Source organism: Penicillium mononematosum (genome assembly GCF_028829835.1).
Source record: "Penicillium mononematosum strain IBT 11891 chromosome Unknown utg000005l:1.0-9366267.0:1.0-9372171.0, whole genome shotgun sequence".
NCBI classification, from domain to species: domain Eukaryota; kingdom Fungi; phylum Ascomycota; class Eurotiomycetes; order Eurotiales; family Aspergillaceae; genus Penicillium; species Penicillium mononematosum.
The window spans coordinates 8,632,090-8,646,159 of NW_026643275.1; the positions used below are offsets into that span (position 1 = coordinate 8,632,090).

The 14,070-nt window shown below is 50.7% G+C and overlaps 7 protein-coding genes across 7 annotated transcripts; 4 read left to right on the forward strand and 3 right to left on the reverse strand.

Annotated features, from left to right (window-relative positions):
* Positions 1 to 817: 817 nt before the first annotated feature.
* Positions 818 to 2,392, forward strand: N7519_011510 (putative GABA permease; the record flags this gene model as incomplete). The annotated part of the gene is made up of 1 exon (XM_057298283.1): positions 818 to 2,392. The coding sequence occupies one exon, from the start codon at positions 818 to 820 to the stop codon at positions 2,390 to 2,392; it is 1,575 nt and encodes a 524-aa protein (XP_057146165.1).
* Positions 2,393 to 2,893: 501 nt separating this feature from the next.
* Positions 2,894 to 4,239, forward strand: N7519_011511 (acyl-CoA-binding domain-containing protein; the record flags this gene model as incomplete). Its single annotated transcript, XM_057298284.1, has 4 exons — positions 2,894 to 2,909; positions 2,972 to 3,085; positions 3,151 to 3,223; positions 3,288 to 4,239. 4 exons carry the CDS (start codon positions 2,894 to 2,896, stop codon positions 4,237 to 4,239), a joined length of 1,155 nt encoding a protein of 384 aa, XP_057146166.1.
* A 755-nt stretch (positions 4,240 to 4,994) lies between these two features.
* N7519_011512 (glycoside hydrolase family 71 protein) lies at positions 4,995 to 6,669 on the reverse strand (the record flags this gene model as incomplete). The annotated part of the gene is made up of 2 exons (XM_057298285.1): positions 4,995 to 6,614; positions 6,667 to 6,669. 2 exons carry the CDS (start codon positions 6,667 to 6,669, stop codon positions 4,995 to 4,997), a joined length of 1,623 nt encoding a protein of 540 aa, XP_057146167.1.
* A 1,518-nt stretch (positions 6,670 to 8,187) lies between these two features.
* Positions 8,188 to 8,908, reverse strand: N7519_011513 (coiled-coil-helix-coiled-coil-helix domain-containing protein; the record flags this gene model as incomplete). The annotated part of the gene is made up of 4 exons (XM_057298286.1): positions 8,188 to 8,286; positions 8,394 to 8,526; positions 8,584 to 8,811; positions 8,889 to 8,908. The coding sequence occupies 4 exons, from the start codon at positions 8,906 to 8,908 to the stop codon at positions 8,188 to 8,190; spliced, it is 480 nt and encodes a 159-aa protein (XP_057146168.1).
* Positions 8,909 to 9,485: 577 nt separating this feature from the next.
* N7519_011514 (putative nucleoporin) lies at positions 9,486 to 10,915 on the forward strand (the record flags this gene model as incomplete). The annotated part of the gene is made up of 3 exons (XM_057298287.1): positions 9,486 to 10,044; positions 10,102 to 10,754; positions 10,817 to 10,915. The coding sequence occupies 3 exons, from the start codon at positions 9,486 to 9,488 to the stop codon at positions 10,913 to 10,915; spliced, it is 1,311 nt and encodes a 436-aa protein (XP_057146169.1).
* Positions 10,916 to 11,474: 559 nt separating this feature from the next.
* On the reverse strand, positions 11,475 to 11,995 carry N7519_011515 (uncharacterized protein). Its single transcript, XM_057298288.1, has 4 exons — positions 11,976 to 11,995; positions 11,879 to 11,910; positions 11,753 to 11,819; positions 11,475 to 11,646 (listed from the first exon to the last, which is right to left on the reverse strand). Exons 1-4 carry the CDS (start codon positions 11,986 to 11,988, stop codon positions 11,609 to 11,611), a joined length of 150 nt encoding a protein of 49 aa, XP_057146170.1. The 5' UTR covers positions 11,989 to 11,995; the 3' UTR covers positions 11,475 to 11,608.
* A 417-nt stretch (positions 11,996 to 12,412) lies between these two features.
* N7519_011516 (transcription factor SPN1) lies at positions 12,413 to 13,912 on the forward strand (the record flags this gene model as incomplete). Its single annotated transcript, XM_057298289.1, has 4 exons — positions 12,413 to 12,923; positions 12,995 to 13,077; positions 13,134 to 13,612; positions 13,663 to 13,912. 4 exons carry the CDS (start codon positions 12,413 to 12,415, stop codon positions 13,910 to 13,912), a joined length of 1,323 nt encoding a protein of 440 aa, XP_057146171.1.
* Between the last annotated feature and the right edge of the window lie 158 nt (positions 13,913 to 14,070).

Consider the following 14,070-nt stretch of genomic DNA (forward strand, 5'->3'; position numbering starts at 1 on the left):
ACGGAGTAAGGTGTAGTCAGTTCCTTATCGAGCCGTGTACAGAGGACATGTAGGTACATGTATTGGCTGTCCTGTAAATTTGTTCTCTTCCCATTAGGGTTCTTGATCTTGCCGCGCTCATGGTTACGGTGCACACTATGTGATATATAGTTTGGCACGGAACCCCGCTGCAGATCTTATGATGTCAAACGTGTTCGGTTCCTACTGGGGATCTCCGCCTTATGTTATGCCTTGTACGGTGTCTCTCTCGGTTGGAAGGCCCAGGGTTGACGGGATGGTTATAATGAGACTAGATTGCTCAGGTGTACTCCGTATGTACTCCGTAGTTAGAGGCATTTAATTAGGTACTATGTCTTCGGCTAAGTATTCCGTATGTTAGATATGCTACTCCTTACTTCATAGTGTACTCCGCATGTTTCCATCAAGGGATCTGATGCAGGCTGACCTTGAACTCAATGGCAGGGAATACCAGGCATTCCCACGTGATATAGACTGAATACTATTTTAATGTCTTGATATCTGAGATAATGGTCAAGGGAATAGGGGAATATTAAGTGGGTCAAAATGCCGTGTCTTATCGTATTATGCTATTAGGTCACAAGACCTTTCCAGTCAGTAGTAGAGATATAAACAATGATAAGCCTAATCCGTAGAAGAATGTCATTCGTTCAATTCAGATAATCCCTTTTCGCCTCATCAAAACCTTGTTAGTGCGCGGTCCCGGACCGCGCCATGTCTTCCATGCGGGGTTAAGCCTGTCTTAGATATAATATATCACTTACCCAGGTAACATCTGGACTCTCCAAACACATTCACCATGCGAAATTCCCAGGATGCCTCCGCCGATGAGGCATTGGCCCGTATGGGCTACAAGAGTGAATTACCACGTAACCTGAGCATGCTGAGCATCCTCGGCTTATCCTTTGCTATCATGGCAGCCCCCTTCGGACTGAGCACAACTCTCTACATCACCCTCGCCGACGGTCTATCCGTCACCATAATCTGGGGTTGGGTCTTTGTTTCTCTGATCTCAATTGCTATCGCCGCCTCTCTCGCCGAGATCTGCGCCGTATACCCAACAGCAGGAGGCGTGTACTACTGGAGCGCGATGCTCTCAACGCGCCGCTGGGCACCATTGATGTCCTTTATCGACGGATGGCTAACTCTCGTCGGCAATTGGACCGTCACTCTCAGCATCATCTTCTCCGGTGGCCAGCTGATCCTCAGCGCCATCTCCATCTTCGACGAGTCCTTCGTTGCCAATGCGTGGCAGACCGTACTGATGTTCTGGGCAGTTATGCTCTTCTGCGCCCTAGTCAACATCTTCTTATCGCGCTATCTGGATCTCATCAACAAAGTCTGCATCTTCTGGACAGCAGGCAGCGTCATCGTAATTCTCGTCACGCTTTTGACAATGGCTGACGACCGCCGAGACGCTGAATTCGTCTTCGCTCACTATGACGCCTCCACCAGCGGCTGGCCCGATGGATGGGCCTTCTTCGTGGGTTTGCTGCAGGCAGCATACACCCTGACAGGCTACGGAATGGTCGCTGCCATGTGCGAAGAGGTGCAGAACCCACACCGCGAGGTACCCAAGGCAATCGTGTTATCTGTGGTGGCTGCTGGCATCACTGGTCTGTTCTACCTGATTCCGATTCTATTCGTGATGCCCAACGTTCAGATGCTGCGCGAAGTAGCCAGCGGTCAGCCGATCGGCCTCCTCTTTAAGACGGTGACTGGTTCAGCGGGCGGTGGCTTCGGCTTGCTCTTCTTAATTCTGGGCATCATGTTGTTCGCCGGCATTGGATCCCTCACAGCTGCCAGTCGCTGCACGTATGCATTCGCGCGCGACGGCGCCATTCCGGGCTTCAAGCTCTGGCGTCGGGTGAACAAGAAATTGGATGTACCTGTGTGGGCTGTAGTGCTCTCGGCGGTCGTGGATGGCTTGCTCGGCCTGATCTATTTCGGTTCCACGGCTGCGTTCAACTCCTTCACTGGCGTGGCTACTATCTGTCTGTCGACCTCGTACGGTCTCCCGATTTTGATCTCTTTGGTCCGGGGCCGTCGCGATGTGAAAGGTTCCACGTTTTCCCTCGGTCGCTTTGGATTCGCCATCAACTGCGTTACTATTGCCTGGATTGTTCTGGCTGTCGCTCTCTTCTGTATGCCTGTTACCTTGCCTGTTACCCCGGAGTCTATGAACTATGCCAGTGTTGTTTTTGCTGGATTTGCTGGTATTAGTATCTTTTGGTACTTCGTTTATGCGCGTAAGCACTTTACTGGACCTCCTGTCAGTGGTGACGAGGCACGCGCAGCCACGGAGCTTATGACGGGGACGCCCGTGGATGCGGAGAAACCGTTGGAGACGATGAAGAAGTTGCCGAGCGAGTAGGGAGTTTTATATTCTTTTTATATTCTATTGCTATTTATATGTTTAAGAAATAATAACAAAAGAACAATTCAACTTATACTACAATTATCCTCCTTATCCTCCAGTGTTTGAATGTAATCGCCGACAATCACAGGTGCCCTGACGATCGCCGAGAGCCGCGGCCCAACACACGCCATCTCCAGATAATCTCCTGGCTTTCCTTCCACATTTTGATTGGAGTAAATCTTTTCAATCTGGGGAAAAATAAAGAAGACAGCATTCCGGGGAAGATCACAATCAGACCACAGGGGACCTCGGGAATCTCCAATCTCCTATCGGAACAACCTTCAATCCCAATTCCCCAAAACACCACCCTTCTTAACATCTCTCTGCCAAAAACAATCATCGCTATATCCCCAAATTTCTATCTCCAGTCTTATACGCTCCCCATGAGGACCCGCGCAAGCCGATGCCCAACCCCGCTCCCATGAAGACAGGGCAAACCGGACCGCTTATCGCGTCATGTCGGACTCTGTAGGTGCGTGTGCAGATTGCGCCCTGCGTCATGCGTTTGGATCTCACTGACACCCACCATCCCAGATCGAGTCTTTGTTCATGCCCTCAATACCGTTAAGAGGATTCCCCGGACCGGCACCGCGCGACCTCCCGCTGCCGAGCGGTTGGCCCTATATGGCTTGTATAAACAGAGTATGGGTGAGTGCCCACAATACCGGAAACACAATGGGAAACCGGAATCAGAGGGACTAATATTCGGTCAGAGGGGGACGTGGAGGGAGTAATGGATCGCCCGATTGGGAACACGCCGGAGGTGCACGCGGAGTGCGAGAAATGGTATGTCCGAAACGCGCGGGGAAGGAGCTCTTGATGTGGATCTTGCTCGGTCTATGAAACACAGCTTCTTCTCCCTCTCTGCATCCGACCACCACGCTTACAATGTCTTGGCTAGGGATGCATGGTACGCGCAGCGCGACTTGTCGCGCACCGAAGCCAAACGGCGATACATCTCGACGCTCATCAACACGATGCACGAATACGCTTCCCGAACACCCGAAGCATGCGAGCTAGTCGCGGAGCTCGAGTTCGTCTGGGACCAGATCAAGTTCAACGCCGCCTCGTCGTCCGGTTCCAGCCCGCTGAATGCTGTCGGTGTCCCGCCCTTATCGCGCAGTGCGTACGGGAGTATTGGGAGTCGATTGGCGCAGGAGGACTACGACCGTCCTGCTCGACGGGATGATACCAGTCGACGGGATCGGGATTCGAGATTACGGGTTCTTAGTCCTGTGAGCCAGCCGGAGGAAGAAGAATATTACCGGCGACGGAGGGGGTCTGTGGAAAATAGCGAGGATGGAGGAAGACATAATGAGGACGAGGATGAGGATTCTGAGGAGTTTGAGGAAGCTCGTGATAGCTTATATGAAGAACGAGATCAAGACGACCACGACGACGATGACCCCGATCATACTAGCTCCAACTCCGTCTCCAACACACATACACATACCGACGTCTCCTCACATCACCGTCCCAAACATCGACGCAATCCTGCTTCTGGTATTAGTATGGACAGCAGTGGGAATGGTCTGCCGCATCGAGATTCCCATTCAGATCAACCCAGGAAAGACAGTCGCTGGCGCCGCCGTGTCGAGCAGGCCTTGACGAAAATGACGGCTGAGATTGCTGCTGTGCGTGAGCAGATGGAAGCTCGGTCTGTTGCGCAGCGTCGTCGATCTGGTCTGTTCGCTTGGCTGAAGTGGATGATTTGGGTTGCTGTGCGGCAGATCGTGGTTGATATTGCTATGCTGGGCATGCTGCTTATCTGGATGCGGTTGAGGGGGGGATCGACGTGTTGAGCATCGACTTAAGACGGGCTGGGCGGCGGTTAAGGTGAGGCTTGGGAAGTTGAAGCTCCTGAAGATCGTGGATATGCCTATCTTGCCATAAGAGGGGCTTGCCGGCTGTGGTTGTGGTTGTGGTCTATATTTCTCTTCTCTTCTCTTTCTTTTCTTTTCGGCCTTTTACCTCATTGCTGCATTTTCCTGGCATTGCTTGCACTCATCTATTCCCACATCACTTGGTTTACTTCTTGTGTCTATTTCTATTTTCTTTTGTCCAGTATATATGGGTTTCAATTTCAGGTTACGGGGTTCCCTCCTCTTTTTCTTCTGTTGTCGTATTTCTTTTCTTGGGTCTATGGTACATGTTGTGTCTTAAGGTGGCAGGCTAGTTATATCGAGTTATTGATAGATGCAGACATCAATTTAGATGATGTGCTGCTATGGTTCTGTAGAGGCATAGATTTCAAGCTTAGATGATATGTATACCATGTCTGCTGATTTTGTTTTGATATAATTTAGCATGTCTACATGCCCTAGAGAAACCATGGGAGTTTGGCCCAGTTATTCATGATATTGCTCTTCTCTTTCATTTAGGGATTACATAGATTCGATAACAATTCAAAGCCTTAGGAAATAACTAACGGTCACCGACATATCGATCGATGCGGTTCTCCGTATCTTATAACGCCAGTATTATTCGACATATCATGTAGTGATTATCAAGATGCCCATCGCACATACCTGCCATAAGTCCAATACCACCGCTGCTTTCAAGACCAGTCCAATTTCCAAGATGCGTCATATGCGAAAGCCGTGGCATCGGTTGAGACGAAAGGCGTAACTGGAGCATCCGCTGTCGTGGTACAGGTATAGCCGTTGATTGGATATAACCCATAGGTAGTTCCATGGCTATATAGGCTTCCAAGATCGCCATTGTCGGTACCTGCACTATAGACCGATGGGGAAACTTCCGAGATCGGGACAGTCAAAAGTGATTTCTCATGCTGAACAGGCGTCGCCGTCGCAGTCACCATATTTGCAAGTAGGGCCACAAAGATAATCGTAAACGGAATCCTTCCCAACGCCAAAAGAGCCGAAGCCGCAGAACCCGCAGTCGAAGTCGGCGAAGGCGGCGGACGACGTGAAGTTGTCTTGTTAGCAAAGTCGGTGCCAACCCAGGCATTCCAGTTCTGGATATCATCCAGACACGAGTCCGAGATCGATGCACCCCGCATCTCAGCGATGGTCTTTCCCCGACGAGACACCGTCACGACAACTTGTCCAGTATTACCGTCGAAAGGCACACTGCCACGGTAAAGGCCCACTGGACCGTGTGGTTTATTCTTCCATTTCCCCTCCCGCACGACGCCACCAATATCAACCGACACATCCACATCCACAGCAGACCGCAGCAGCGCAGAGTAGAACACCTCATCCTTCAAGACCTCCGTAGGCGGGAACTCCTCCTGCCCGTGCGTCTCTGTATTACCCGTAGTGCCACCATTGTTACAAGCCGTCCCAGGTGCCTGACGGAACCAAGCAGTAACGCCCTCGGTAGTAACATTCGCCCTGGCACCCTTATAGACATCGATGATAAAAGGCAAGAAATCGCGCCAGCCATCATGGGGATGTCCAGTGGCGTAATTGTAGCTAGCCTTTCCGATCTCGAAAGTCGCATACGCACCCTCATGCAGCGGGCCGATGTAGTGCGATTCGCCGTAGTCGTTCCACGAGATGATCTCCACAAAGTCCGGCTTCAGCGCTATCACTTGCTGCCACCGGTCGTACCACAGGTTATCGCCGTTCCAGATCCAGTTCTTGCCGTAGCCGGGCAGGTTCGTGTAGAACCACGGCGAGACGGGCATCATGTACGGCAGCTCGCCGGTGTCTTTGAGCCACTGCATGTACGTTGAGTCGATGTAGGTTTCCATCGGGGCTGGGCCTTCGGGCCATGCGGCCCAGGAGAATAGTCCGTCTGGAACGCCTGGGGCGACGGCGAGTGCTTCCTTTGCGCCTAGGGCGGACCAGCCCGGTACGAAGAAGCAGTCTACGTACTTTTTGATTGTGGCCCAGTCTGTGGCGTTGGAGGAGCCTTCGAAGGTTGAGACGAAGGGTTTGCCGTTGTGGTGGTAGTAGGCTGGGTTGTTTGCGTATTTTCGGAGTAGGCCGATCACCTCGCCTTCTGGCCAGGCGCCGTTGCCTACGTAGTCGAATGAGAAGAGGAGTTGGAAGTTTAGGGCGTTTGCGGCGGTGAATGCGTTTGCTAGAGAGCGGTTGTTGGTTGGGAAGTTGTATGCGATGTTTAGGGCAAAGGCGTCGATGTGGGCCTTTTGTGCTTCTGCAATGTTGACTTCCCAGTCATATACTGTGAAGTTTTCCGAGTTGTATACCTGGGGTTGATAGAGGTTAGCAGAGATATAGATTGTAGTAGGAGGGTTTTACCATGAAGTGAGCGAACACGGCCGCTGCTTGGACGTGATGGACGCTTCTCCATAATGATAGAATCAAGAATATTGTCGACTTCATGTCAACCTGCGTTTGTGGCTCAGACTATAGAGGTAACTAGCAATTCAATAAGGACGGTCACTAGAGAGATAAGAGCGGCTTTTGTATAAATTATCTATGTACTAGTCTCCCTGTTGCACACGCACAGAATCTGGTGAAGAGTTTGATACCTGCATCTATCCCTCTCGAGATGTCTATAGATAGATGCCGGAGGTCCGTTATTCGTACATCGGGATCTAAGCGTATTCTTGGCCTTTCTCTTTGTACTTTCCCCTTGCCTTGGGTCTTCATACTCGGGGTTTATACTGGCTTTCTATATTCTGAAATACCCCAGATACACTTCGATGACCGATGTTGCTGATCCATGCTGTGACAAGTGGACTCTTCAATCTCGATAAAAAGTACGTAGATATGTTTCGGATTATCTCGAAGGCATAGTTACACCAGGTAGTATATCGGAAGGCCGGAATTAGGGCTCAATTACACACATTGACCAGCAAGCCAAACCCCTGCAATCGAGTCAGGTGAAGGATGATGATAATTATGGACTTCTTCGGATTATAGAATGTAACAATTTGTCATTTTAATTCAGACTCTGCAGAACGGTTGATGCTAAGCCTTGTATCAAGCCGGAAAATTGCTCAGTCCAGATCGGTATTTTGAGAGAGACAGTATCAATAGACCAGATCTTCCCAAAGCTATGTTATTTAGGATCATAGAGCTTGACATGTTCAGCAATATTATCCATAGATTTGTTAAGGGGGGGGGGTAGATGCATTGGCAGCCAGTAAAACCGCTAGTATATATACCCAACCCAACCTTATTATTCCACACAGCACTACCTCCATGTATACCATCACGAACTCCCTAAAGTGGTATTGAATACTAGGTGCCAGCTGGGGAGGCTCGCTAGATCCACAGGCCTCCATAACAATAACCATCATACACGGTGGTTATGAGTTGGACAGAGTCAAAGATCGGAAGGAAAACATGGCTGGACATGTTATATACACGGTGAGACTCTGCGGTGCATGGGTAAGCCTGAGCGATAACCAATGTATACAATCTTCCCCGCGGAGGAATGTCAGTGTGTAATGTGCCTAGCTTATTCACTGCAATGGTTACCTACATATGCACCAAGCCGAGAAGGTATTCGAGCCAGTGGACAGCATTTGAGTCCGTACTACTACCAACTCGAGAACATGCCATTGCAAACTATTATGGGTTAGAAAGCATATCGCCCCATACAGTGAGGCAGGGAGATTTAGAGATTGAGCAGAAAACCATGTAACCATTCATGATGCCAAGAGATATTTACACAAACATAGACCGGATTTACGGCCGAGCATCCAAATAAAACAGTGATATAGAAAAAAGACGATGCCCAGATTATGAGAGGGAAGGGTGAGGGTGTAATCAAGGCGAGTCTAGAGAGGACAAAGTGAACCGGGTCAGTGTTTACCACTGGGGACCGGGGTACTGTGCGTATTTTTGCTTGGGGCGCAAGTGAACAGGAACCTGGCCCTCGGGGGTTCCAGGGATGGTCTTCTTCAAGCCCTAAAAGAAACGAGAAAAGTGCATGTTAGCTTGAGTCCGGGGTGATAGCGGATGCCATGGATGCGAGGTGATTAAGACGATCGGAAGCAAGAGGGCATCTATCATACCAATTTATCAAAGACACAGTTGTTAAGCTGCATCTCGGCCCGGCGGCACTCCCAAAGCTGGTGGTTGTTGTTCTCGAGACACTCCCAGTGGGCCTTGAACTGGTCGAGGCAGTGGGTGTTGATATCCTTGATGCTGCGAGGGGTCAATATCTTCGTCTCAACTCAAATGTAAACCACAGAAATAACGTACACGCTAGCGGCACAGCGCGTCACCTTCCGGCCCTCCTTCAAGCAGTCGATCTCCCCGCGGCCATTGGCCTCGTCCTTGCACTTCATGAAGTCGTCATTGAAGGCCTTGCAGCGGTCTCCAATGAAATAGGCTGCACTCATCAGGGGTGCAGATGTGGCACCGACCTCCTCCACCTTGGGAATGTGATCGGGCATGGGTGTGGTGTCCACCAGGACAGTCTGGTTGAAGCTGTGCGCGGAGGGATAGAGGTTAGCGTTTCCCATTGAGCTTGACAAAGAGAAAGCGATTGGAATCAAGGTACATACCGAGCATCTCTTTGGGCCATGGCGACGGGTGGCTTGTCAGAAAGACTGTGAGGGGAAAGAGGTGCAATTGAGACGAGACTTGGAGATCGATAGTCGAGAGCTGCGGGTTGCGGTGGAATGAAATTTGGCTCGTCGGTGATTGGCTGGTTGGTTTGTGATTAGGTCAGCGTAACATGCTGCCCAGGTGCAGTATTGGGGAGCCAGCGTGTGTGAATTGTTGCCTTTGTTTATTGGGGGATATCAATGGGGAAAAGCTATCAGGACAATAAAATTGAACAATATATCAATACCAATTCAATACTTATTCACATCTTTCTTTCAATATGTATTCAAGCTGTTTGCGAACAATGGCCCATCACGTGACACAAACAAATCGAGCTCCGGCTCTCATCTTTCTCGGCCTTCGAGCTCCATCGAAGAACCCCTCAGCTTTCTCTCCTTCGACTGCCAACACCCGGTCCCTGGATTATGTGCCTTAGACTTGTTTCTATTTCCCTTCAGCGCTCTTAATCTGGCTGCGCCAGTGCTTTATTGACCCATTGACGCGCTCTATCTTTATCGTGGTTTTTTTTTTGTGCCTTTTTTTGATCGCCCATCATGTCTCTCTTCGGTGGAACCCAGCCCCAGGCCAACACCTCGCTGTTCGGCAACACCGCATCGAAACCGTCTCCCTTTGGCGCCCCGGCAACAACCCAGCCCAGCACTGGCACACTGTTCGGCGGGCAGACCCAACAGCCAGCAGCGGCAGGAACGGGAGCAACCGGTGCATTTGGCGGAAGTGCGTTCGGCGCAAGTGCCGCACCCCAGAAGCCGTCAGGATCTTTATTCGGAAATCCACAAGACCCCAAGAATACCGTCGGCTCAAGTGCTTTTGGGCAGCCGCAGCAGCAACAGCAAGGAAGCGCATTCGGCTCCTCGCTACAGAAACCGCAAGGTAGCCTCTTCGGAGGCCAGCAACAAACACAACAACCAGGCACTGCGTTAGGAGGACTTGGGGGTCTCGGTTCCAACACTCAACAACAAACAAATGCCTTGGGCCAGCAGCAACCGCAGCAATCGCAATTCGGCCAGAACACGATGACAACACCACAGCCCCAGCAGCAGCAGCCTTCTCTGTCGTCAAGCCTCTGGTCCCCCGGCCGTGCTATTACTGGGGGTGAGTCTATTGTGTAATCTTTCACTACGGAGTTTTACTGACAAGACCGCTTTCTAGTGCACCGAACTGTCCCTATGCAAGTGGCCATCATCAAGGATAAGTGGGATCCTCCCAGCCAAACCTCCCCCTTCCGAGCCTACCTGTACAACAATGTCGGCGAGGAGGCCGCACCTTTCTACCAACCGGGCCCCGAGGACGACGAGTCAAAATGGGAGGAGGCTTTGCGCAAGCGACCAGGTCCAGGATATGTCCCTGTGCTTGTAAAGGGCTTCTGGGACCTCGGTAAGCGCGCGCAGCGTCAGAGGGACTTCCTCACTATGATGCAGTCGCGCCTGCACGAGATCAACAATTGCTTGACCGGGCTTCTCTCGAAGCATGATCTCAACCTTTCCGTCAAGATCGCTGACTGCCGGCGGAAGCACATTATCCTGAGCAAACGATGCCTCTCCCTTGCTGCTAAGACGCAGATCCTTCGCAACAGAGGGTATGCCATGGACGAAGCGGAGGAACAGTTGAAGAAGAAGCTTGTTGAGTTGGAACGTGCCGTTTTCGACCCGTCTCTCAATGGCCGCGCTGAAGAAATTTGGGCCCGCATGTTGGCCATCCACGAGCACTCCAAGCGACTGCAAGTGGAGATGGACCGTGCTGGAGTAAATGTGACACAAGCGGAGGATGACATTGATGAACAGACATTGAAGACTGCAAAGAAGGTTCGTTCCTTGGCACTGATAAAGTCTCAGCACCGGAAGAGATCGCTAACCATATCCTCCAGATCCTGGATGATTACCACTCTCAGATTCAGCATCTCCAGAAGGAGATGGAGTCCATCAAGAACGACTTCAACGAGGTGGAGAAAGCAATTGGGAATTGAGGGCATTGCTCTCTAACTTTCTGTGTGCTATTTCGAATCTCAATCTCCTCACATTTCCTCATATGTTTGGACTTAATGTCTACGGTCACGGGGTACTGGCGTTCTTGGGGATCAGGCCATTGTAATGCATATCTGAATACAAATTTTTTTGCTGAACATTCCACTTTGTGTCTTTTATGAGTGGATTTGCTCGCCAAGTCGTAGTAACTACATGTACTATCCATCAATACATGTACCTTCTATGTATGATAGCGAGGATATGTACATACATGTATTGGATATAAGCCCTCAGATCACTACATATGTACCACTCTGCTCTGCCATGTTGACCCATTACTTTATCAAAGCCTCGCGAGACCCTGATACTGACTTCCATATTGCAATTTGATATTTTGATTTGCTCTATATCCCACAGAAAAACAAACGACAACAAGCATATGCACAATAGTAATACATCACCCTACCGGCATTACCCAGCAGACCCAAAAGATATAGTAGACGAACTTCAAGAGCTTTCCATAGGTTAGGCGTCCATGCTCAATCTTGTCCAATTTTGGCTGGGAAAAAAAGTTATGCCAGGGGGAAAAAATCAATTATCCAGTTCTCCTGCATGTCATCGCGAAATCATAACCAGCGATTCATCGATTACAGTCCGGGAGGCAAGAAAGAAGAGCGGAAGACGGGTCAACCGGCTTAAAGGAACTTGCGGACGAAGTCAACGGCGAAGGGGGCTATGTGTTGGATGGCAACGTTAGCTTTCAATCCACTGAACTCTTCCCTGGCTTGTCTTGAGTTGTCTGCTCTTTCGAGGCTTTGTGGACCAGATACTCGACTTACACAAGTAGAGGAGGAAACCGCCAGCAATAGCCATCTGGACGGTCTGGCTGGCCTCAATCTCACCAGCCTGTAAAGTATGTTAATATCAGATGTCACTTGGGGTAGAGGTCATGGCGTGAGGCTGACCTTGATCTCTTCCTTGGAGATCTGTTCTTGGCCTTAACAGAATTATATTGTCAGCTCGAGTTTGAAGGCGCAAAGAGGCATGGGATTGGAATCATACCTGGGGCAAACATTTTGAATGTGATGAAGAATTAAGTAAGGAAAGAGGGTTCAGATAGTAGATGTTGTGAGAGTTGAACGAGGATGTTCCCAACCTTGGAAGTCGGACTGGAGAAATAAATCACGGGAGCACAGACCACCGCTCTCCTTCACTTGAGGTTTTGCCTTCACTACCTCCCTTCTCTCTATCCGCTCGCATTCTATCGACCTAATTTTATGAGAAGCTTGTGCTGGGTTTCTCTTTTTAATCTCTACCTTGACATCTTACCCGCCTTGCTCGAATCCGCAGAGCATCGATTGAGTTTGCGGAGAGGCGTCGGGATCACTCAGGCAGATAACGTACCGTGACTTGTTCGCGATACTTCCCCTAAAAGATCTCTACACCTTTGATCTTTGCTCTTAATCTATCCGTTCGCATTTGCTGTCATCTGAGCCACCATGTCTGCTTCACCGGACCGCAAGGCTGCTTCGCCCGCCGCCTCTCCCGAACCCGAAGTCCCCGAGCAAGTCGCAACCCCGGTTGCTGGTGACGACAACGAGGGCGAGAACTCGACTGAACCTACTGCTAAGGCCAAGGAAGCCACGGAGAATGTTGATGATGAGCTACACGGTGAAGACGACGAAGTTGATGACGACAAGATTTCAGACGATGAGTCTATTCTGTCCGAGGTTGACGAGGCACAATTCGACAACTTCGACCCAGAGAATGTTGACGTCGAGGACCGCCCACAACTTGCTATTGATGAAGATAACTTGAAACTCATTGGTCGTCACAAACGCAAGCGCACTGAGGATGGCGAGAGTCGTCCGCGCCGAAAGGAAGGTCGTCGCGGGAAGAAGAGCCGTCGAGCTGATGAGGGAGGCGACGAAGAAGGCTCTGGCCGACGCGATCGCAAGAAGCGCGAGGATAAGCCCGATACAGATGAGGAGGCTCTTGACCCGGAGACCCGTATGTTCTGCTCTTACTGGCAACTGGTTTTCCGTCTCGCAAAATTTATACTAACTGGGTTCAATTATCAGGACGACGCCGCGCCCTCGACCGTGCTATGGACGAGGCGATGAAGAAGCCGGCGAAGAGACGTTTCCGCAAGCAGGATGGCATTGTATGTGTTGTGTCTAGTGACACGCACTCACCTATGTTTACTGACTGTACTATTAGGATTTGGAATCTATGGCAGATGCTGAAATCGAGGATATGCGCAAGCGCATGACCCACGCCGCGCAAATGGATGCGATCAACCGCCAAGAAGGAAAACCAGCTATGCACAAGCTCAAGCTCCTCCCCGAAGTCATCATGCTCCTCAATCGCAACCAGTACACCAGCGCCTTGGTCGACCCAGAGATTAACCTATTGGAAGCTGTTCGGTTCTTCCTTGAGCCTCTGGACGATGGGTCGATGCCCGCCTACAACATTCAGCGCGACTTACTGACCGCCATTACCAAGCTTCCTATCAACAAGGATGCTTTGATTGCCAGTGGTATTGGAAAGGTGGTTGTCTTCTACACCAAGAGCAAGCGCACCGAGCGTCGCATCAAGGAAATGGCAGAGAAGTTGCTGGCAGAGTGGACACGACCAATTCTCCAGCGCAGCGACGATTATTCGAAGCGGGTCTACCAAGAGGCTGATTATGATCCTACGTATGTTCACTGCTGCACCGCCGCCCTATCACCCACTGACACCCCTATAGGAAAGTTGTCAGGCGCGCTCCTCCCACCGCCGAGGAGATCGAAGCTGAAGCCCGCGCCCGCGCGATGCTCCCTCCCCGTCTTCTCAATCGTGCTCGTGTCGATCGTACCAACGTCAGCTATACTGTGGTCCCGCGCCAGACAGCTGTGCGCGAGGCTCAGTTTGCGCGCCCCTTGGGTTCCAGCGGCGAGGACCGTTTCCGCAAGATGCAAGCCCGCCAGGCTGCGGCACGCAAGGCGTCTCGTCGGTAGATTCGGCTGTAAATTCTTTTCCAAAATGGCATGGGCCAGTTCCGTTATGTGAGATAATTTTCGCGGTGTTTGGGGCGTTTCGGGATCAATCGGGGATTGAATAGGGATTTGGGAGTGTGTCAACCTTCGCATTCCGAGTGGAATAAGCAAGAAACTTC